Source organism: Mobula birostris, chromosome 3, assembly GCF_030028105.1.
Source record: "Mobula birostris isolate sMobBir1 chromosome 3, sMobBir1.hap1, whole genome shotgun sequence".
In the NCBI taxonomy this organism is placed as follows: domain Eukaryota; kingdom Metazoa; phylum Chordata; class Chondrichthyes; order Myliobatiformes; family Myliobatidae; genus Mobula; species Mobula birostris.
The window spans coordinates 6,688,059-6,705,167 of NC_092372.1; the positions used below are offsets into that span (position 1 = coordinate 6,688,059).

At 42.0% G+C, this 17,109-nt stretch overlaps 1 protein-coding gene across 4 annotated transcripts in view; it reads right to left on the minus strand.

The window, feature by feature from the left end:
* Positions 1-17,109, minus strand: part of dym (dymeclin) — a 412,200-nt gene that overhangs the window by 95,291 nt on the left and 299,800 nt on the right. Inside the window, exon 15 of one of the 4 annotated variants that reach the window (XM_072252185.1) lies at positions 967-1,061. The exons of the other annotated variants lie outside the window; for them this stretch is intronic. Within the exon in view, the coding sequence (XP_072108286.1) occupies positions 996-1,061 (66 nt within the window). The 3' untranslated portion in view covers positions 967-995. Of the gene's footprint in view, positions 1-966; positions 1,062-17,109 lie in introns of those variants that run through there. 4 annotated transcript variants of the gene reach the window in all.

A 17,109-nucleotide genomic window follows, 5' to 3' on the forward strand; every position in this document is an offset into this window, starting at 1 on the left:
GGCAGCTCACACTGCTCTTCTTGGGCACTGATATAATTGTTGCCTTTTTGAAGCAGGTGGGAGCTTCCAACCGTAGCAGTGAGAGGCTGAAAATGTCCTTGAACACACCCACCAGTTGGTTGGCACAAGTCTTCAGAGCCTTACCAGGTACTCCATTGGGACCTTCCGCCTTGCGAGGATTCACCCTCCTTAAAGACAGCCCAACATTGGCCTCCAAGGCAGAGATCTGGACTCTTTAGATTCTGGACTAGTTCCTGAGGATTGGAGGGTGGCTAATGTAACCCTGCTTTTTAAAAAAGGAGGGAGAGAGAAACCGGGGAATTATAGACCGGTTAGCCCAACATCGGCGGTGGGGAAAATGCTAGAGTCAGTTATCAAAGATGTGAGAACAGCACATTTGGAAAGCGGTGAAATCATCGGACAAAATCAGCATGGATTTGTGAAAGGAAAATCATGTCTGACGAATCTCATAGAATTTTTTGAGGATGTAACTAGTAGAGTCGATAGGGGAGAACCAGTGGATGTGGTATATTTGGATTTTCAAAAGGCTTTTGACAAGGTCCCACACAGGAGATTAGTGTGCAAACTTAAAGCACACGGTATTGGGGATATGGTATTGATGTGGATAGAGAATTGGTTGGCAGACAGGAAGCAAAGAGTGGGAATAAATGAGACCTTTTCAGAATGGCAGGCAGTGACTACTGGGGTACCGCAAGGTTCAGTGCTCAGTTGTTTACAACAGCGGTCCCCAACAACCAGGCCGCAGAGCATTTGCTACCGGGCTGCGAGGAAACGATATGATTTGGCGATATGAGTCAGCTGCACCTTTCCTCATTCCTTGTCACACCCACTGATGAGCTTAAACACACGCGAGGTCATTAACAGCGCATCATCCATGTCAGTGCGGGAAGAAGATCAACTACTCCAGCTTGCAAATGACGGTGGGCTGAAAAGTATGTTTGACATAACATCTCTGCCGGCATTCTGGATCAAAGTCAAGGCTGAATATCCTGAGGTAGCCACGAAAGCACTGAAAACGTTGCTCCATTTCCAACATATCTCTGCAATGAATGCAACGAAAACTAAATTGTGGAATAGACTGGACATAAGGAACCCCCTTCGAGTATCGCTGTCTCCCATCACCCCTCGATAGGACTGTCTTGTTGCAGGAAAACAAGCCCAGGGCTCCCACTGATTCAGCGATATTGGTGTGTTGCAATGATTTTATATGTTCATATGGGGAAAATATGTGCCGTGTGTTTAATATCCAAACATTACTTAAAATGTTATGATGCTATTGACTGATAAGTGACTTACATAACCATATAACAATTACAGCACGGAAATAGGCGATCTTGGCCCTTCTAGTCCGTGACGAAAGCTACTCTCACCTAGTCCCACCGACCTGCACTCAGCCCATAACCCTCCATTCCTTTCCTGTCCAAATACCTATCCAATTTTTCTTTAAATAATATCGAACCTGCCTCAACCACTTCTACTGGAAGTTCTTTCAACACTTACTTTAAGCTCCCCGCCCTCCCCTGATGATTGACTTATCACTATATTCATGCGAGGAAAATATGCGCTGTGTGTTTAATATTAAATTCGTTAGATAAACCCTTTTAGAAAAGAAATTGAGTGTATTAGCCCCTTATTACCAATATTCCAGTCGTGATTAACACCTCCCCGGAACAGAATCGCCAAAAACGATTTGCAGAGAATAATATCAGCAGGTACACCCAAGCGCAGGTCATGCATGCGCACTGGTGCCCGCGCAAGACTTCATGGTCATTGTAGTCTTTCTTGGGGTAAACACAACATATATTTTGACAGCTACTCTTGTCCATTGGCAACCCTACCCCACCCCCCCCCGCCGGGTCGGCCGGTCCGCAAGAATATTGTCACTATTAAACCAGTCCGCAGCGCAAAAGAGGTTGGGGACCCCTGGTTTACAATATATATTAATGACTTAGATGAGAGAATTAAATGCAGCATCTCCAAGTTTGTGGATGACACGAAGCTGGGCGGCAGTGTTAGCTGCGAGGAGGATGCTAAGAGGATGCAGGGTAACTTGGATAGGTTAAGTGAATGGGCAAATTCATGGCAGATGCAATTTAATGTGGATAAATGTGAGGTTATCCACTTTGGTGGCAAGAACAGGAAAACAGATTATTATCTGAATGGTGGCTGATTAGGAAAAGGGGAGGTGCAACGAGACCTGGGTGTCATTGTACACCAGTCATTGAAAGTGGGCATGCAGGTACAGCAGGTGGTGAAAAAGGCAAATGGTATGCTGGCATTCATAGCAAGAGGATTTGAGTACAGGAGCAGGGATGTACTACTGCAGTTGTACAAGGCCTTGGTGAGACCACACCTGGTGTATTGTGGTGCAGCTTTGGTCCCCTAATCTGAGGAAAGACATTCTTGCCATAGAGGGAGTACAAAGAAGGTTCACCAGATTGATTCCTGGGATGGCAGGACTTTCATATGATGAAAGACTGGATCGACTAGGTTTATACTCATTGGAATTTAGAAGATTGAGGGGGGATCTTATTGAAATGTATAAAATTCTAAAGGGGTTGGACAGGCTAGATGCAGGAAGATTGTTCCCGATGTTGGGGAAGTCCAGAACGAGGGGTCACAGTTTAAGGATAAAGGGGAAGCCTTTTAGGACCAAGATGAGGAAAAACTTCTTCACACAGAGAGTAGTGAATCTGAGGAATTTTCTGCCACGGGAAACAGTTGAGGCCAGTTCATTGGCTATATTTAAGAGGGAGTTAGATATGGCCCTTCTGGCTAAAGGGATCAGGGGGTATGGAGAGAAGGCAGGTACAGGGTTCTGAGTTGGATGATCAGCCATGATCATACTGAATGGCGGTGCAGGCTCGAAAGGCTGAATGGCCTACTCCTGCACCTATTTTCTATGTTTCTATGTTTCTATCACAGGATCACCAGGTGCAGCAGGGATCTTCACAGCTGTAGCTATATTCTCCCTTTCAAACCAGGCATAGAAAGCTTTGAGCTCATCTGGCAGTGAAACATCACTGCCATTCATGTTATTGCCTTTCGTTTTGTAGGAAGTAATGTCTTGCTTTTGGAATATATAGCAAGTTTTGGAAAGCACATATGCATCCACAGATTTTAATGAAGTCAGTAACAACTGCAGAATACTCATCCAGATTCAAAGATGAATCCCTGAATGCAGTTCAGTCCACTGATTCGAAGCAGTCCTGTAGGCGCTCCTTTGCTTCCCTTTTCCATACCTTCTTGACCCTCACTACTGGTGCTGCAGTCTTCAGTCTCTGTCTATACTCAGGGAGTAGAAGTACAGCCAGGTGATCAGATTTTTCGAAGTATAGGTGTGGAATAGCCCTGTAGGCATTCTTGATGGTGGTGTAACAGTGATCCAGTGTGTTTCCTCTAGTACTACAAGTGATTTGTTGATGTAATTATTTAGAGACTTCTTCAAGCTGGCCTGATTAAAATCCCCCAAAATGACAGTGGTGTGAAAATGTCAGGGTGTGCTGTTTCGTGCATGTTGATCATGTAATCTTGAGCAAGGCTTCTCAACTGAGGTTCTGCGGAATCCTAGGGTTCCGTGAGAGGTCGCTAGGGAATCCGCAAGAGATTGTGATTAAAAAATATAAACATTGTCTTTTGAACTCCGCGCTCACAGTGGTGGGTAGTGACCGAGAGGCCACGTTAAGCAATCTCATTAGAGGTCTCTCAGCCCAGTATGGCAGTGCACAGTAGGACCGTGTTGATTTGAGTCCATTCTAAGTTTTAGACGTGAGATGGGAGAGGCTGTTGATAATTGGTGAGTGCTATTTTGCACAAAGGGGAGGACAGTAGGCTGATTCAGATAGCATGAGGTACATTTTCCAAGCATTGAATGGTCTCACCCAACTTGGGCTATGACATCAACCTCTCCCTCCCGAATTATCTCCCCCAGCTTCCCCTGCCGCGCCACTGACTGATTTATACGAGCAATTAAACTCTACCAGTGTAGTAGAAAATTGGAGGGAAATTTTAATTTTGAAGACGGTCCAGTGTGGCGATTTTTGAAAAGGAGGATTCTAGGCCTAGGCCTATGAACAATTCTGATAAGGTTAATGATGAAGAATTACAATCTTCTGAGTCATTTCACTGAACTAGTGCAACAATGGACACAAAAAAGTCCATCTTTACAATGAAAGCTTCTTATCAATGGGTTTTACATGGCATGGCTATCCAAGTAAAAAGGCTTAGGAAGCAAGTTATTTAATAGCAGAACCTATTGCCCTAAAAAAGGTAATAAGTTGGTGAGAACCTAATAACACCAGCATGTAAAATTAAAGTGGGTAAAATGCTTGGACAAGATGCAGTACGAGAAATTGAAAAGGTTTCACTCTCAAACAGTACGATAAGTCGATGTATTGATGACATGTCAAAAGATGCTGAAGATGTCAAAAGATGTCTTGTGTGATAAACCGAAAAAGAACAGCTTCTCTGTTCAGCTTAATGAGTCAACAGGTTTCAGAATCAGGTTTATTATCACCAGCATGTGATGTGAAATTTGTTAACTTAGCAGCAGCAGTTCAATGCAATACATAATCTAGCAGAGAGAAAAAAATTAATAATAAATAATCAAGTAAATCAATTACATATAATGAATAGATTAAAAGAATGTGCAAAAAGAGAAACACTGTATATTAAAAAGAAAAGTGAGGTAGTGTCCAAAGATTCAATATCCATTTAGGAATCGGATGGCGGAGGGGAAGATGCTGTTCCTGAATCGCTGAGTGTGTGCCTTCAGGGTTCTGTACCTCCTTCCTGATGGTAATAGTTAAAAAAGGGCATGCCCTGGGTGCTGGAAGTCCTTAATAATGGATGCTGCCTTTCTGAGACACTACTCCCTAAAGATGTCCTGGGTACTTTGTAGGCTAGTACCCGAGATGGAACTGACTAGATTTATAATCTTCCGCAGCTTCTTTCAGTCCTGTGCAGTAGCCCCTCCATACCAGACAGTGATGCAGCCTGTCAGAATGCTCTCCACGGTACAACTATAGAAGTTTTTGAGTGTATTTGTTGACATGCCAAATCTCTTCAAACTCCGAATAAGGTATAGCCGCTGTCTTGCCTTTATTGCTACATCGATATGTTAGATCCTCAGAGATCTATATATGTCACCAATAAATGTCATGTTGTAGCATTTGTAAGATTTGTAAATGATGGTGGAATGCAAGAAAACTTTTTTTATTGCAAAGAGCTGCCTGAAACAAGCAAAGACCAAGGTATATTCAATGTTTTGCCTTCATATCTGGAAACAAAAGGTCTGTCTTGGAGGAACTGTTTAGGCATCTGTGCCCCATCAATGGTTGGCTCCATGAGAGGTTTTGTTTCTCTTGTAAATAAGAAAATTCTGATGTTGTCACAACACACAGAAGTGCTGATGTCAAAAACTCTTGGAGATGAAATGAGAAAAGTTCTGGATGATGCTACAAAAAATGTTTAACTTTATTAAACAAAAACCAGTTCCCTCGAGGATGTTTTAGATCTGTGTGAAAACCTGGGCAAAGAGCACACCAATCTCCTGCTATGTACAGAAATCCAGTGGCTTGGCAGAAGAAGAGTTGTAAACAGGGTGTTTGAGCTGAAAGGTGAATTGCAGGAGTACTTCAAGAAAATAGTAGGCCAGATTTTGCTGAGTGCTTTGAAGATGAAGAATGGCTGCAGATACTAGCCTACTTAACAGGCATTTTTCATCATATGAATCAGTTGAACAAGTCTCTGCAAGGCCCTGGAGAAAACGTTTTGACTTCAAGTGACAAGATTCATGGATTTAAAAGGAAACTGAATCTTTGGAAAAATCATGTTGCAAAAGGAAATCTTGAAGTATTTCCACTGTTGTTTGGGCTTGAGTGGGGAAGGATATCAGAAAGTCTCGAGTCTTATTGAAAACCTCCTGGAAGAACTGCAGAACAAAATTGAACAGTACTTTTCCTCCCTTTCAACACAAGTGTATGACTGGGTGTAGGACCCTTTCTCTGAATCTTCGGCTCAACCTGAGAACTTAACTTTGAGAGAAGAGGAAGAACTTTGTGAGATGCAGTCTGATTGTGCACTCAAGATTAGATTTACTGACCTGCCCCTGGACAATTTCTAGATTTATGTGAAAGAAGAATCCTGTCATTCATTGGAAAGAAATGAATATGTTTTCTGCAGATATCAACTTCTAACATGTGTGAGCAAGCTTTTTCTTGTTTAACAAGCATCAGAAGATGAAATCCGTGTGAGCTTATCTCAAGTTCAACCCAGAATTGAGTATTTGTGCAGCAAAAAACAAGTACAGGTTTCACGTGCCTAGGCCTATATTTGAGCCGATCATGTCACTTAGTAAGAAAATGTCTTTTCAAAGTCTTATATAAAATTATGCCTCAGATTATATCTTTATTCGTATTGCTTTGGTTTATGGTTTTTAGTAACTTTACTATTCAACATTGTCAATAAATTTTCATGTTGAAAATAGCATGAATTAAAGTCAATTTAAAACCTTTATTTAAATTAAATCTACTAAGCCTACCTTTAGAAAAATTAATCCCATTTTGGGTTAAGACAGTTACTTAACAGAAATTTATTAAGAGTTTTTAATATTTATGAAAGGGAAAGAAAGATTAATTTCAAGAAAATTAAGCTAAGCTTAACTACCTGTTTTTTCTAGAAAGGCTGGCTAAAAGTTAATTCTCTACTCAAAAGAGCAATTATTTTTGGATTAGTATGTCTACAACCTACTATCATACTAACGTACTGCGAGCTGTAGATTTAATGATTTTTATGCAGGGGTTCCCTGAGACCTGAAAATTATTTCAAAGTTTCCTCCAGGGGAAAAAAGGTTGAGAAAGGCTGATCTAGAGCCTATTTGACGTTGGCTTGAGGTGGAATGTACACCATTACCAAAATTATCACAGAAATCTTCCATGGCAGGTAAAATAGATGGCACTTAATTGTGAGATATTCCAGGTCTGGTGAGCAGAATCATGAGGTATACACCTCCATCTCTGCTCTTGAGGGACTCAATAGACCTACCCTGACAGTGTATAAGAAACCCGTTGATCTGAATTGCTGCATCTGGTACAGAAGGGGTTAACCAGGGCTCTGTGAAACAAAGGACACAAGCATCCTAATGTCCCTCTAATACAGTATCCTAGCTCTGAGATCATTAATTCTATTTACCAGAGACTGCATGTTTACCAGCAAGATAGTTGGTATTGGAAGTCTAAAACCCCGTTTTCCTAAATGCATCTGTATCCCTGACTTGCAGCCATGTTTCCTACAAGGAGTCCAGAGAGAAGAACAGCCCCAATCAGCTTGTTTTTGTTGGTTTTTAAGCAGCAATAGATTATTCAATCACATTAAGACATCTTTATTAACTGTACAGATTCTGGAAGCAGTTGTGATTCTCAGCTGTATCAGGCTGAAACAGGAATATTTAAGCAGATCCATCAAGCTGTGCTGCATGAGACTGTAGTCTCGGGGTGGCCCAGAAGTGAACAAAATGAGAAACAAGAAAAGCTAATATGAAACTGCTGAATTTAGTGTTGAGTACAGGGGCTGCTCTGAGTATTGATAGAACATACAACATAGAACAATACATGATACATGAGGTAGCCTCCAACCTGATGGCATGAACATCGATTTCTCTAATTTCTGCTAATGCCCCACCTCCCCCTCGTACCCCATCCGTTATTTATTTTTATACACACATTCTTTCTCTCACTCTCCTTTTTCTCCCTCTGTCCCTCTGACTATACCCCTTGCCCATCCTCTGGTTCCCCCCACCCCTTGTCTTTCTCCCCGGACCTCCTGTCCCATGATCCTCTCATATCCCCTTTGCCAATCACCTGTCCAGCTCTTGGCTCCATCCCTCCCCCTCCTGTCTTCTCCTATCATTTTGGATCTCCCCCTCCCCCTCCCACTTTCAAATCACTAACTCTTCCTTCAGTTAGTCCTGACGAAGGGTCTCGGCCTGAAACGTCGACTGTACCTCTTCCTAGAGATGCTGCCTGGCCTGCTGCGTTCACCAGCAACTTTGATGTGTGTTACATGATAATACAGACCTTTTGGAGAAGCAGCACTTCAATATTCCATCTAGGCAGCATCCAACCTGATGGCAGTAACTTTTTTCTCTTCTCCCTTGAGTCTTCTTCTATTGCCCGCTCTGGCCTATTGTCTCTTCTCCTCAGCTATCTATCATCTCCCCCAGTGCTCCTCTTCCTTACTTTCCTCCCATGTCCCACTCTCCTCCCCTATCAGATTCTTTCTTCTACAGCCCTCTACCGTTTCCACCTGCTTCTTACTTTATGACCCCATCCCCCACCCACCTACCACCTTCTAGCTTGTACTCCTTCCCCTCCCACCACCTTCTCATTCTGGCACTTCGCCCCTCCTTTTCCTGTCCTGATCAAGCGTTTCGACCCGAAACATCGACTATTTATTCATTTCTACAGATTGTGCAGGTGCTGGAAATCTTGAGCAACACACTCAAAATGCTAGAGGAGCACAGCAAGTCAGGCAGCATCTATGAAGGGGAATAAACTATCAATGTTTCAGGATTGATGAAGGGCTTGGGCCTGAAATGTTGATTGTCACATCAAATGGGTGTGGTTTGCTGTTTCAGGGATCAGTGTCATTGAAGTAGAACTGCCAAATAAATGGATAGTGATATAGATACACCATTGACTTTAACAGGATCTGTTAAAGCCTTCATGATAGCAAGATAGAATACAAAAGAAATGCAGTTGCCCCAATTAGCTGAAGTTTCATGGAAATAGTTAAAAAGGTATAAAAAATACAAACTATCATTTAACTAATAACAATTTATGTATTTAAATGAAATACACAATAAATTAGAACACTACCAACACCACTACAGTACTATAAAACTGTGTACTAGCTCCTAATAGTTATTGATGGAGGAATTCATCCAGTGTACACTGCTGTGTTCTTTTGATGACTGTAAATGAACAAAACCTGCACAGATACCTAGCATGGACTGTGTTCATATAATGCTTTCAACAACTGTATTCTTCAAATCTTCATTTTCATTAGAACATTCAAAATGATTGTCAATACCTTCAAATTCTTTGTAATTCCTAACTTGTTGAAGTAGTGAAATCATTTAATTTTCACTGCCAGCCATTTCTGGCACTTCCAAGCCTGGATGCTTGAAACTACAGTGAACAAAACAGTTCTGAATTGCCTACTGCTTGTCTCTCACAAACTATCAGTGACAAAAATCACTGCTTTTTTGAACACAAACACACACAACTGACGCTATATATTCGTTCTAAAGTACAATGTAGTGTCTAACGGACACCTGGCATGCCTGTGATTGATGCTAGTTAGAAAATATTTGGCAGTCTCCTGCCCTAATGAAGTGGAAGAGTCCTAATAAACAAAGGGAGATCTGGCTATTTTCTCAACCCGTTTTTGTTCTTTAAGAGTTGTCCCAAATAAGTGGCTGTCCCGGTTAACTGATGGCCCAATTAATTGGATTCCACTATATATATATTTTAAAAAGTCAAATTAAACAAGTAGTGCAAAAAGAGAGCAAAAATAGAGAGGTAGTGTGCACAGTGGTCAAAAGTTGTAGGGGTTAACATCTCCAAAAGACAATGTCAAACTGGTTAAGCGGGCTGATACTTGCTTAGGAACACACACAAAATGCTGGAGGAGCTCAGCAGGCCAGACAACATCTATGGAAAAGAGTACAGTCAACGTTTCAGGCCGAGAACCTTGAACAGTCCTGAAGAAGGGTGTCAGCCCAAAACGTTGATTGCTTACTCTTTTCTACAAATGTTGCCTGGCCCGCTGAGTTCCTCCAGCATTTTGTGTGTGTTGCTTGGATTTCCAGCATCTGCAGAGTTTCGCTTATTTGTGACACTTGCTTATATTATTCCAGATCCTCTATCTTATTAGGCTGAAAACCTTCACACAGAAATATTAACATACTGAACAATGCCCACAAAAGGGTGGAAGAACTCAACAAGTCAGGCAGCACCAATGGAAAACAGTAAACAGTCGAATTTTCGAGCCAAGACTCTTCATCAAACTCAGCCATAAGCATTTTCTGTTTTTTCCTGTCCATAGCTGCTATCCAGCTTGCTGAGATCCTCCTGTGTTTGGTGTGTCTTGTTCAAGATTTACAAAACCTGCAGAATCTCCTGTGTCTTGCAAAAGTACTGCTCCCCTTGTCTATGTCCTGCTCCGTTGTGTATCAGAGTTGGTCTTCCAGTCAAAATAGTGCCTATACTTGGAGTAGTGTGTGCAGTTCTGGTCACCTAACCATAGGATATCATTAAGCTGGAAAGAGTGCAGAAGAGATTCACAAAGATGTGAAACACAACAGATTCTGCAAATGTTGGAAATAATCATAGTCATAGTCATACTTTATTGATCCCGGGGGAAATTGGTTTTCGTTACAGTTGCACCATAAATAATAAATAGTAATAAAACCATAAATACAAATAGTACTTTGTAAATTATGCCAGTAAATTATGAAATAAGTCCAGGACCAGCCTATTGGCTCAGGGTGTCTGACCCTCCAAAGGAGGAGTTGTGAATTTTGATGGCCACAGGCAGGAATGACTTCCTATGACGCTCTGTGTTGCATCTTGGTGGATCCAGAGTAACATACACAAAATGCTGGAGGAACTCAGCCCATGAGGCTGCATCTATAGAGGAGAATAAACAGTCAACGTTTCAGGCCAAAACTCTTCATCCTGAAAATTCAGCTGTTTATTCCTCACCACAGATGCTGCCCGACCTGCTGAGTTCCTCCAGCATGTTGTGTACTCTGGATTTCCAGCATTTGCAGAATTTCTTGTGTTTATTAAAATTCTGAAACTTGTTCAGTAACAAGTACTAAACTTTGGTAACACTTAGTGAAGGAATAACATTGACTAAAACCACTGCAAACTATTTGACTTTAGAATTCACAAGTTAATTTGTGACTCTTTTTCTTCTAAATTCCTATAATTTTAAATTCTTAAGTATATATGTTTCTCCATTCTGGAGACATTTTGCTAAGCCACAAGTATAAGTTTAGGCCAGTGAAAGGAATAATATATGTTATTTAAGATCAGAACTCTAGCAGAAAATAGTATAACTTAACGCCTTTGAATACTTTAGTTTGCAACAGTCAATTTAAATTTCAATTCTATGTTATACATACAGAAAACAGAAGTTAGAAATTCATAGCTAACTGGTACCAGACATCTTGGGTTTGAGTGGGAGTACACTGGCAGAGGAAGACATTGGCATCCTTTAATTTCTTTATATCATTCTTTTGCATTGAAGGCTTTGAAGTTTGCCTTTCCCAACAGAATTAATGACTGAAACTGTCAAATATGTAATTCATCAAAAGAAGTCTATGAAATACTGCATTATTGGGCCGGCTGGTGGCGCAATGACATCAGCGCCGGACTCTGGAACGGAGGTTCCTAGGTTCGAACCCAGCCAGGTCTGCTCCTGAGTACGCTTTCCATCCGTGCCGGGTTGAGTGTTGAGATCGCAACTCGACCTCGTAAAATAAAGGGAAAAATACTGCGAAATGTCTGTGTGAGGAATGGCGTGCCACACAGTCTCTCCCTCTCTCTCTCTCGCTCTGCGCCTTATAAAGGCATGAAAAAGACATCGTCCCGCCAACATCGCACACGCACGCACGGACACACGCACGTGCCCAGACGCACATGCCAAAGAAACTTTTTAAAAAGAAATATTGCATCATGAATACTATTTATTTTAGGGAACACTAAAGGGCTTAGAGAAAACACTCATAAGTTTGGAGGAATGCAGATAGCATCTATGGAGGGGAATATACAGTTGATGTTTCAGGCCGAGACCCTTCATCAGGGCTTAGAGAAACAGCCTGCACCGTGTATATTTTACAATGACGCCAAGTATAAACTGCTAGATTTTCAAAGATTATTCTTCAGTTTTACCTTCATAGACGCTGTGCTCACATTCTTTCTTGATTTGAAATCTCTCCACATTTACCACTGTCAAGTTCAAAGACCAGCCTCTTCCACCATGAAGAATGAAACTCAGTGGAATGAACCACTGGTCTATTTTTCCCTCAGAGTATAGGTGATGTTCTCAATCCCATAACTACATATCTATTCAGAAATTCCAGATTTCAACTACCCTCCATGTAAAGATATAATCCTCCTCAGAACCCTTCTAAGTTCCTTACACATCATAAACCTATGTCATATTGTCATAAAACTCTGCTCTGCAATGAAGAAGTTTCTGATCTTCTACCCTACCTTTTGAAGCATGGGGTGTCCAGGGAGGGGTAGCACCTCCAGTGAAGGGACATGTCATGTTCAATCTGAGGCAGCTCACTCACCTTTGGTCCCTACCTGTGGCTCCAAGTTTGTATGGGACAACCCTGTTTCCTTCCCACTCTCAGTCCACAATAGAGACCATATTAGAATCAGGTTTATCATCACTCACATACGTCATTTTTTTTATTCTATGGTATCAGCTTTGGCAGGTGGCTAGTGCTCATGAAGGTTTGCCAAGACGGTTATTAAAGTGAAATAGTGGTGTTTATATCAGCGCATTCTGAACAGATATAACACACAGCTCTGTCCTTTTAAGGGTGTTCCCAGAAATGCATATGGATACAGAAAATGATTGATATTGTAAGAGTGAATAAGGAGTGGTTTAAACTAATATGGCAGGGGGATGGGAACCAGCATGACAGAGCTGAGGGTGAGCTAGCAGGTTTACAAGTAGATGATGGATGTAACATGAATGTAAGCCAATGATTGGGGACAAGTACAGACAGTGCAAGGAGTTACATTGTACCACACAAGCAAAATTCAAAAGGGCAAAGAATGCAGGACTCAAGGTGCTGTATGGAAATACGTGTAGCAATTGGAATAAGGTGGACTAACTTGTGGTGCAATTAAAACGCAAACACCAGGAAATCTGCAGATGCCGGAAATTCAAGCGACACACACAAAAAATGCTGCTGAACGCAGCAGGACAGGCAGCATCTACAGGAAGATGTACAGTCGACGTTTCAGGCCGAGACCCTTTGTCACAACTGACTGAAGGACGAGATAGTAAGAGATTTGAAAGTGGGAGGGGGAGGGGGAGATCTGAAATGATAGAAGAAGACAGGAGGGGGAGCGATACGAGGCTAGAGAAGGGAGAGGATCATGGGACGGGAGGCCTAGGGAGAAAGAAAGGGGGGGAGCCCAGAGGATGGGCAAGGAGTTATAGTGAGAGGGACAGAAGGAGAAAAAAGAGAAAAACAGGGGAAAAAAATAAAAATAATAAATAAATAAATAAATAAATACGGGATGGGTTACGAAGGGGAGGTGGGGCATTAACGGAAGTTAGAGAAGTCAATGTTCATGCCATCAGGTTGGAGGCTACTCAGACAGAATACAAGGTGTTGTTCCTCCAACCTGAGTGTGGCTTCATCTTGACAGTAGAGGAGGCTGTGGATAGACATATCAGAATGGGAATGGGGTGTGGAATTAAAATGTGTGGCCACACATTTTTTCCCCTTTTTTTCTCTCTCTCTTTTTTCTCTCTCTGTCCCTCTCACCATAACTCCTTGCCCATCCTCTGGGTTCCCCCCCTCTTTCTTTCTCCCTAGGCCTCCTGTCCCATGATCCTCTCCCTTCTCCAGCCTCATATCTCTTTTGCCAATCAACTTTCCAGCTCTTAGCTCCAACCCTCCCCCTCCTGTCTTCTCCTATCATTTCGGATCTCCCCCTCCCCCTCCCACTTTCAAATCTCTTACTATCTCTTCTTACAGTTAGTCCTGACAAAGGGTCTTGGCCCGAAACGTCAACTGTACCTCTTCCTATAGGTGCTGCCTGGCCTGCTGCGTTCACCAGCATTTTTTGTGTGTGTTGCTTATGGTGCAATTAGATTGGTCAGTATGATGTAGTGGGCATCACTGAGTCATGGCTGAATGAAGGCCATAGTTAGGAGCTTAACATCAAAGGATATACTTTGTATCGAAAGGTCAGGCAGGAAGGCTTAGGCAGTGATGTGGATCTGCTGGTAAGAGATGGAATTTTATCTTTAGAAAGAGGTGACATAGGGTCAAAGAATGTGGGTAGAGTTAAGAAACTGCAAGGGTAAAAAAAAAACATTATGGGAATCATATATAGGCCTCCAAATAGTAGCCAAGATGTGGGGTTGAGATTGCAAAGAGAGCTGGAAAAGGCCTGTAATGTCACAATTGTGATGGGGAACTTCAATATGCAAGGGGATTGGGAAAATCAAGTTGGTGTCAGATCACAAGAGAGGGAATTTGTGGAATGCCTATGAGATGGCTTTTTAGTGCCTGAGTCTACTAGGGGAAAGGCTATTTTAGATTGGTTGTTGTGTAATAACCCAGATCTTATTACGGAGCTTAATGTAAAGGAACCCTTAGGAGGTAGTAATCATAATGTGATTAAATTCATACTGCAATTTGAGAGGGAGAAGCAGAAGTCAGATGTATCAGTATCGCAATGGAATAAAGGGAATTACAGAAGCATGAGCTTGCCTGGGTGGATTGGAGGAGGATACTGGCAGGGATGACGGCAGAGCAGAGGTGGCTGAAGCTTCTGGGAATAGTTCACAAGGTACAGGATAGATATGTCCCAGAGAAAAAGAAGTTCTCAAACGGCAGAGCTAGGCAACTGTGGTTGACAAGGGAAGTTAAGGACAGCAAAAAAGCCACGGAAAGGCTATATAAGGTAGCAAAAGTGAGTGGGAATTTGGATGATCGGGAAGCTTTTAAAATCCAGCAAAAGGCAACAAAGAAAGCTATAAGAAGGGAAAAGATGAAATATAAGGGCAAACTAGCCAATAATATAAAGCAGGATAATAAAAGCTTTTTCAGTCTTATGTAGAGTATAGGGGAGTTGAGAGTTGATATTGGACCACTGGAAAATGATGCTGGTGAGTTGCAATGGGGGAAAGAGAAAGGGGCAGATGAACCTAATGGGTACTTTGCATCTGCTTTCACTGCGTTAGACCCTAGCAGTGTGCCTGAGGTCCACAAGTGTCAGGGAGCAAGAGTGAGCGCCATTGCTATTACAAAGAAAAATGTGCTAGGCAAGCTCAAAGGTCTTAAGGTGGATAAGTCATCTAGACAGGATGGACTACATCCCAGAGTCCTGAGAGAGGCTGCTGAAGAGAGAGCGGATACATTGGTCATGATCTTTCAAGAATCACTTGATTCTGGCATGGTCCTGGAGGACTGGAATATTGTAAATGTGACTCCACTCATTAAGAAAGGTGGGAGGCAAAAGAAAGGAAATCCTCGGCCAGTTAGCCTAACTTCAGTGGTTGGGAAAGTGTTGGAGTCCATTATTAAGGATGAGGTTTCAGGGTACTTGGAGACTAATGATAAGATAAGTCAAAGTCAGCATTGTTTCTGTAAAGGGAAATACTGCCTGACAAATCTGTCAGGGTTCTTCGAGGAAGTAACAAGCAGGGTGGTCAAAGGAGAGGCAGTGGATGTCATTTACTTGGGATTTTCAGAAGGCATTTGATAAGGTGCTACACATGAGGATCCTTAACAAGATAAAATCTTATGGCATTACAGGAAAGATACTGGCACAGACAGAGGAATGGCTGACAGGCAGGAGGCAGTGAGTGAGAATAAAGGGGGCCTTTTCTGGTTGGCTACCAGTGACTAGGGGTGTTCCTCAGGGATCAGTATTGGAACCACTAATTTTCACATTGTTTGCCAATGATTTGGATAATGGAATTGATGACTTTGTGGAAAAGTTTGCAGCAGGACTTAGACAAATTGGAAGAATGGGAAAAATGTGGCAGATGGAATACAGTGTTGGGAAATGTATGATAATGCATTTTGGTAAAATGACCAAAAGTGCTGAGTATTATCTAAATGGGGAGAAGTTTCAAACATCAGAGGTGTAGAGGGACTTAATGGTCCTTGTACAAGTCTCCCAGAAGGTTAATTTATAGGTTGAGTCAGTGGTAAAGAAGGCAAATACAATGTTGCTATTTATTTCAAGGGGAATAGAATATAAAAGCGAGGAGATAATGCTGAGCCACTAGTCTGGCCGCACTTGGAGTACAGTCAACAGTTTTGGACCCCGTATCTCAGAAAGGATGTGTTGTCACTGGAGAGAGGAGGTTCACAAGGATGATTCTGCAAATGAAGGGGTTAACATATGAGGAGCATTTGGCAGCTTTGGGCTGTACTTACTGGAATTTAGAAGAATGCAGGGGGATCTCATTGAAATCTACTGAATGTTGAAAGGACTAAATACAGTGGATGTGGGGAGGATGTTTCCAGAACCAGAGAGCACAGCCACACATTGAGGGGCGAACTTTTAGAACAGAGATAAGGAGGAATTGTATTCGCTAGACAGTAGTGATTCTATGAAATGCTCTGCCATAGACTGCGGTGGAGGCCAGGCTCATGGGTATATTTAAAGCAGAAGTTGAAAGTTTCCTGATAGGTCAGGGCATCAAAGGATATGGCAGGAAGGCACGTGTATGGGGTTGAGTGGGATCAGGTTCAGCCACGATGGAATGGTGAAGCAGACTCGATGGGCTGAATGGTCTAATTCTGCTCCTATGTCGTATGGTATTATGGAATATTAGGATCCTCCCACCACTGGACATTAAAGGGCGGGGTACAGTAAAAACACTTCTCAAACTTATCACTAAAGGAAGATCTGACACTGAAAAACTGATGCCATGTTCATGTAATGTAAAGGGGTGTGAAGGCTAGGTATATTAAAAAGTATAATGTCTCCATATTGTATAACTATAAATTTTATGTACAGTATGTGTAGAAATAGCAGGGGCTCTGACAGAAATGTTTCAAATGTCATTAGAAACAGGGATGGTGCCGGACGATTGGTGTATTGCTCATGTTGTTCCATTGTTCAAAAAGGGTTCTAAGAGTAAACCTAGCAATTATCAGCCTGCGACTTTGACATCAGTGGTGGGTAAATTGATGGAAAGTATTCTTAGAGATGGTATATATAATTATCTGGATAGACAGGGTCTGATTAGGAATAGTCAACATGGATTTGTGCATGGAAGGTCATGTTTGACAAATCCAATTGAATG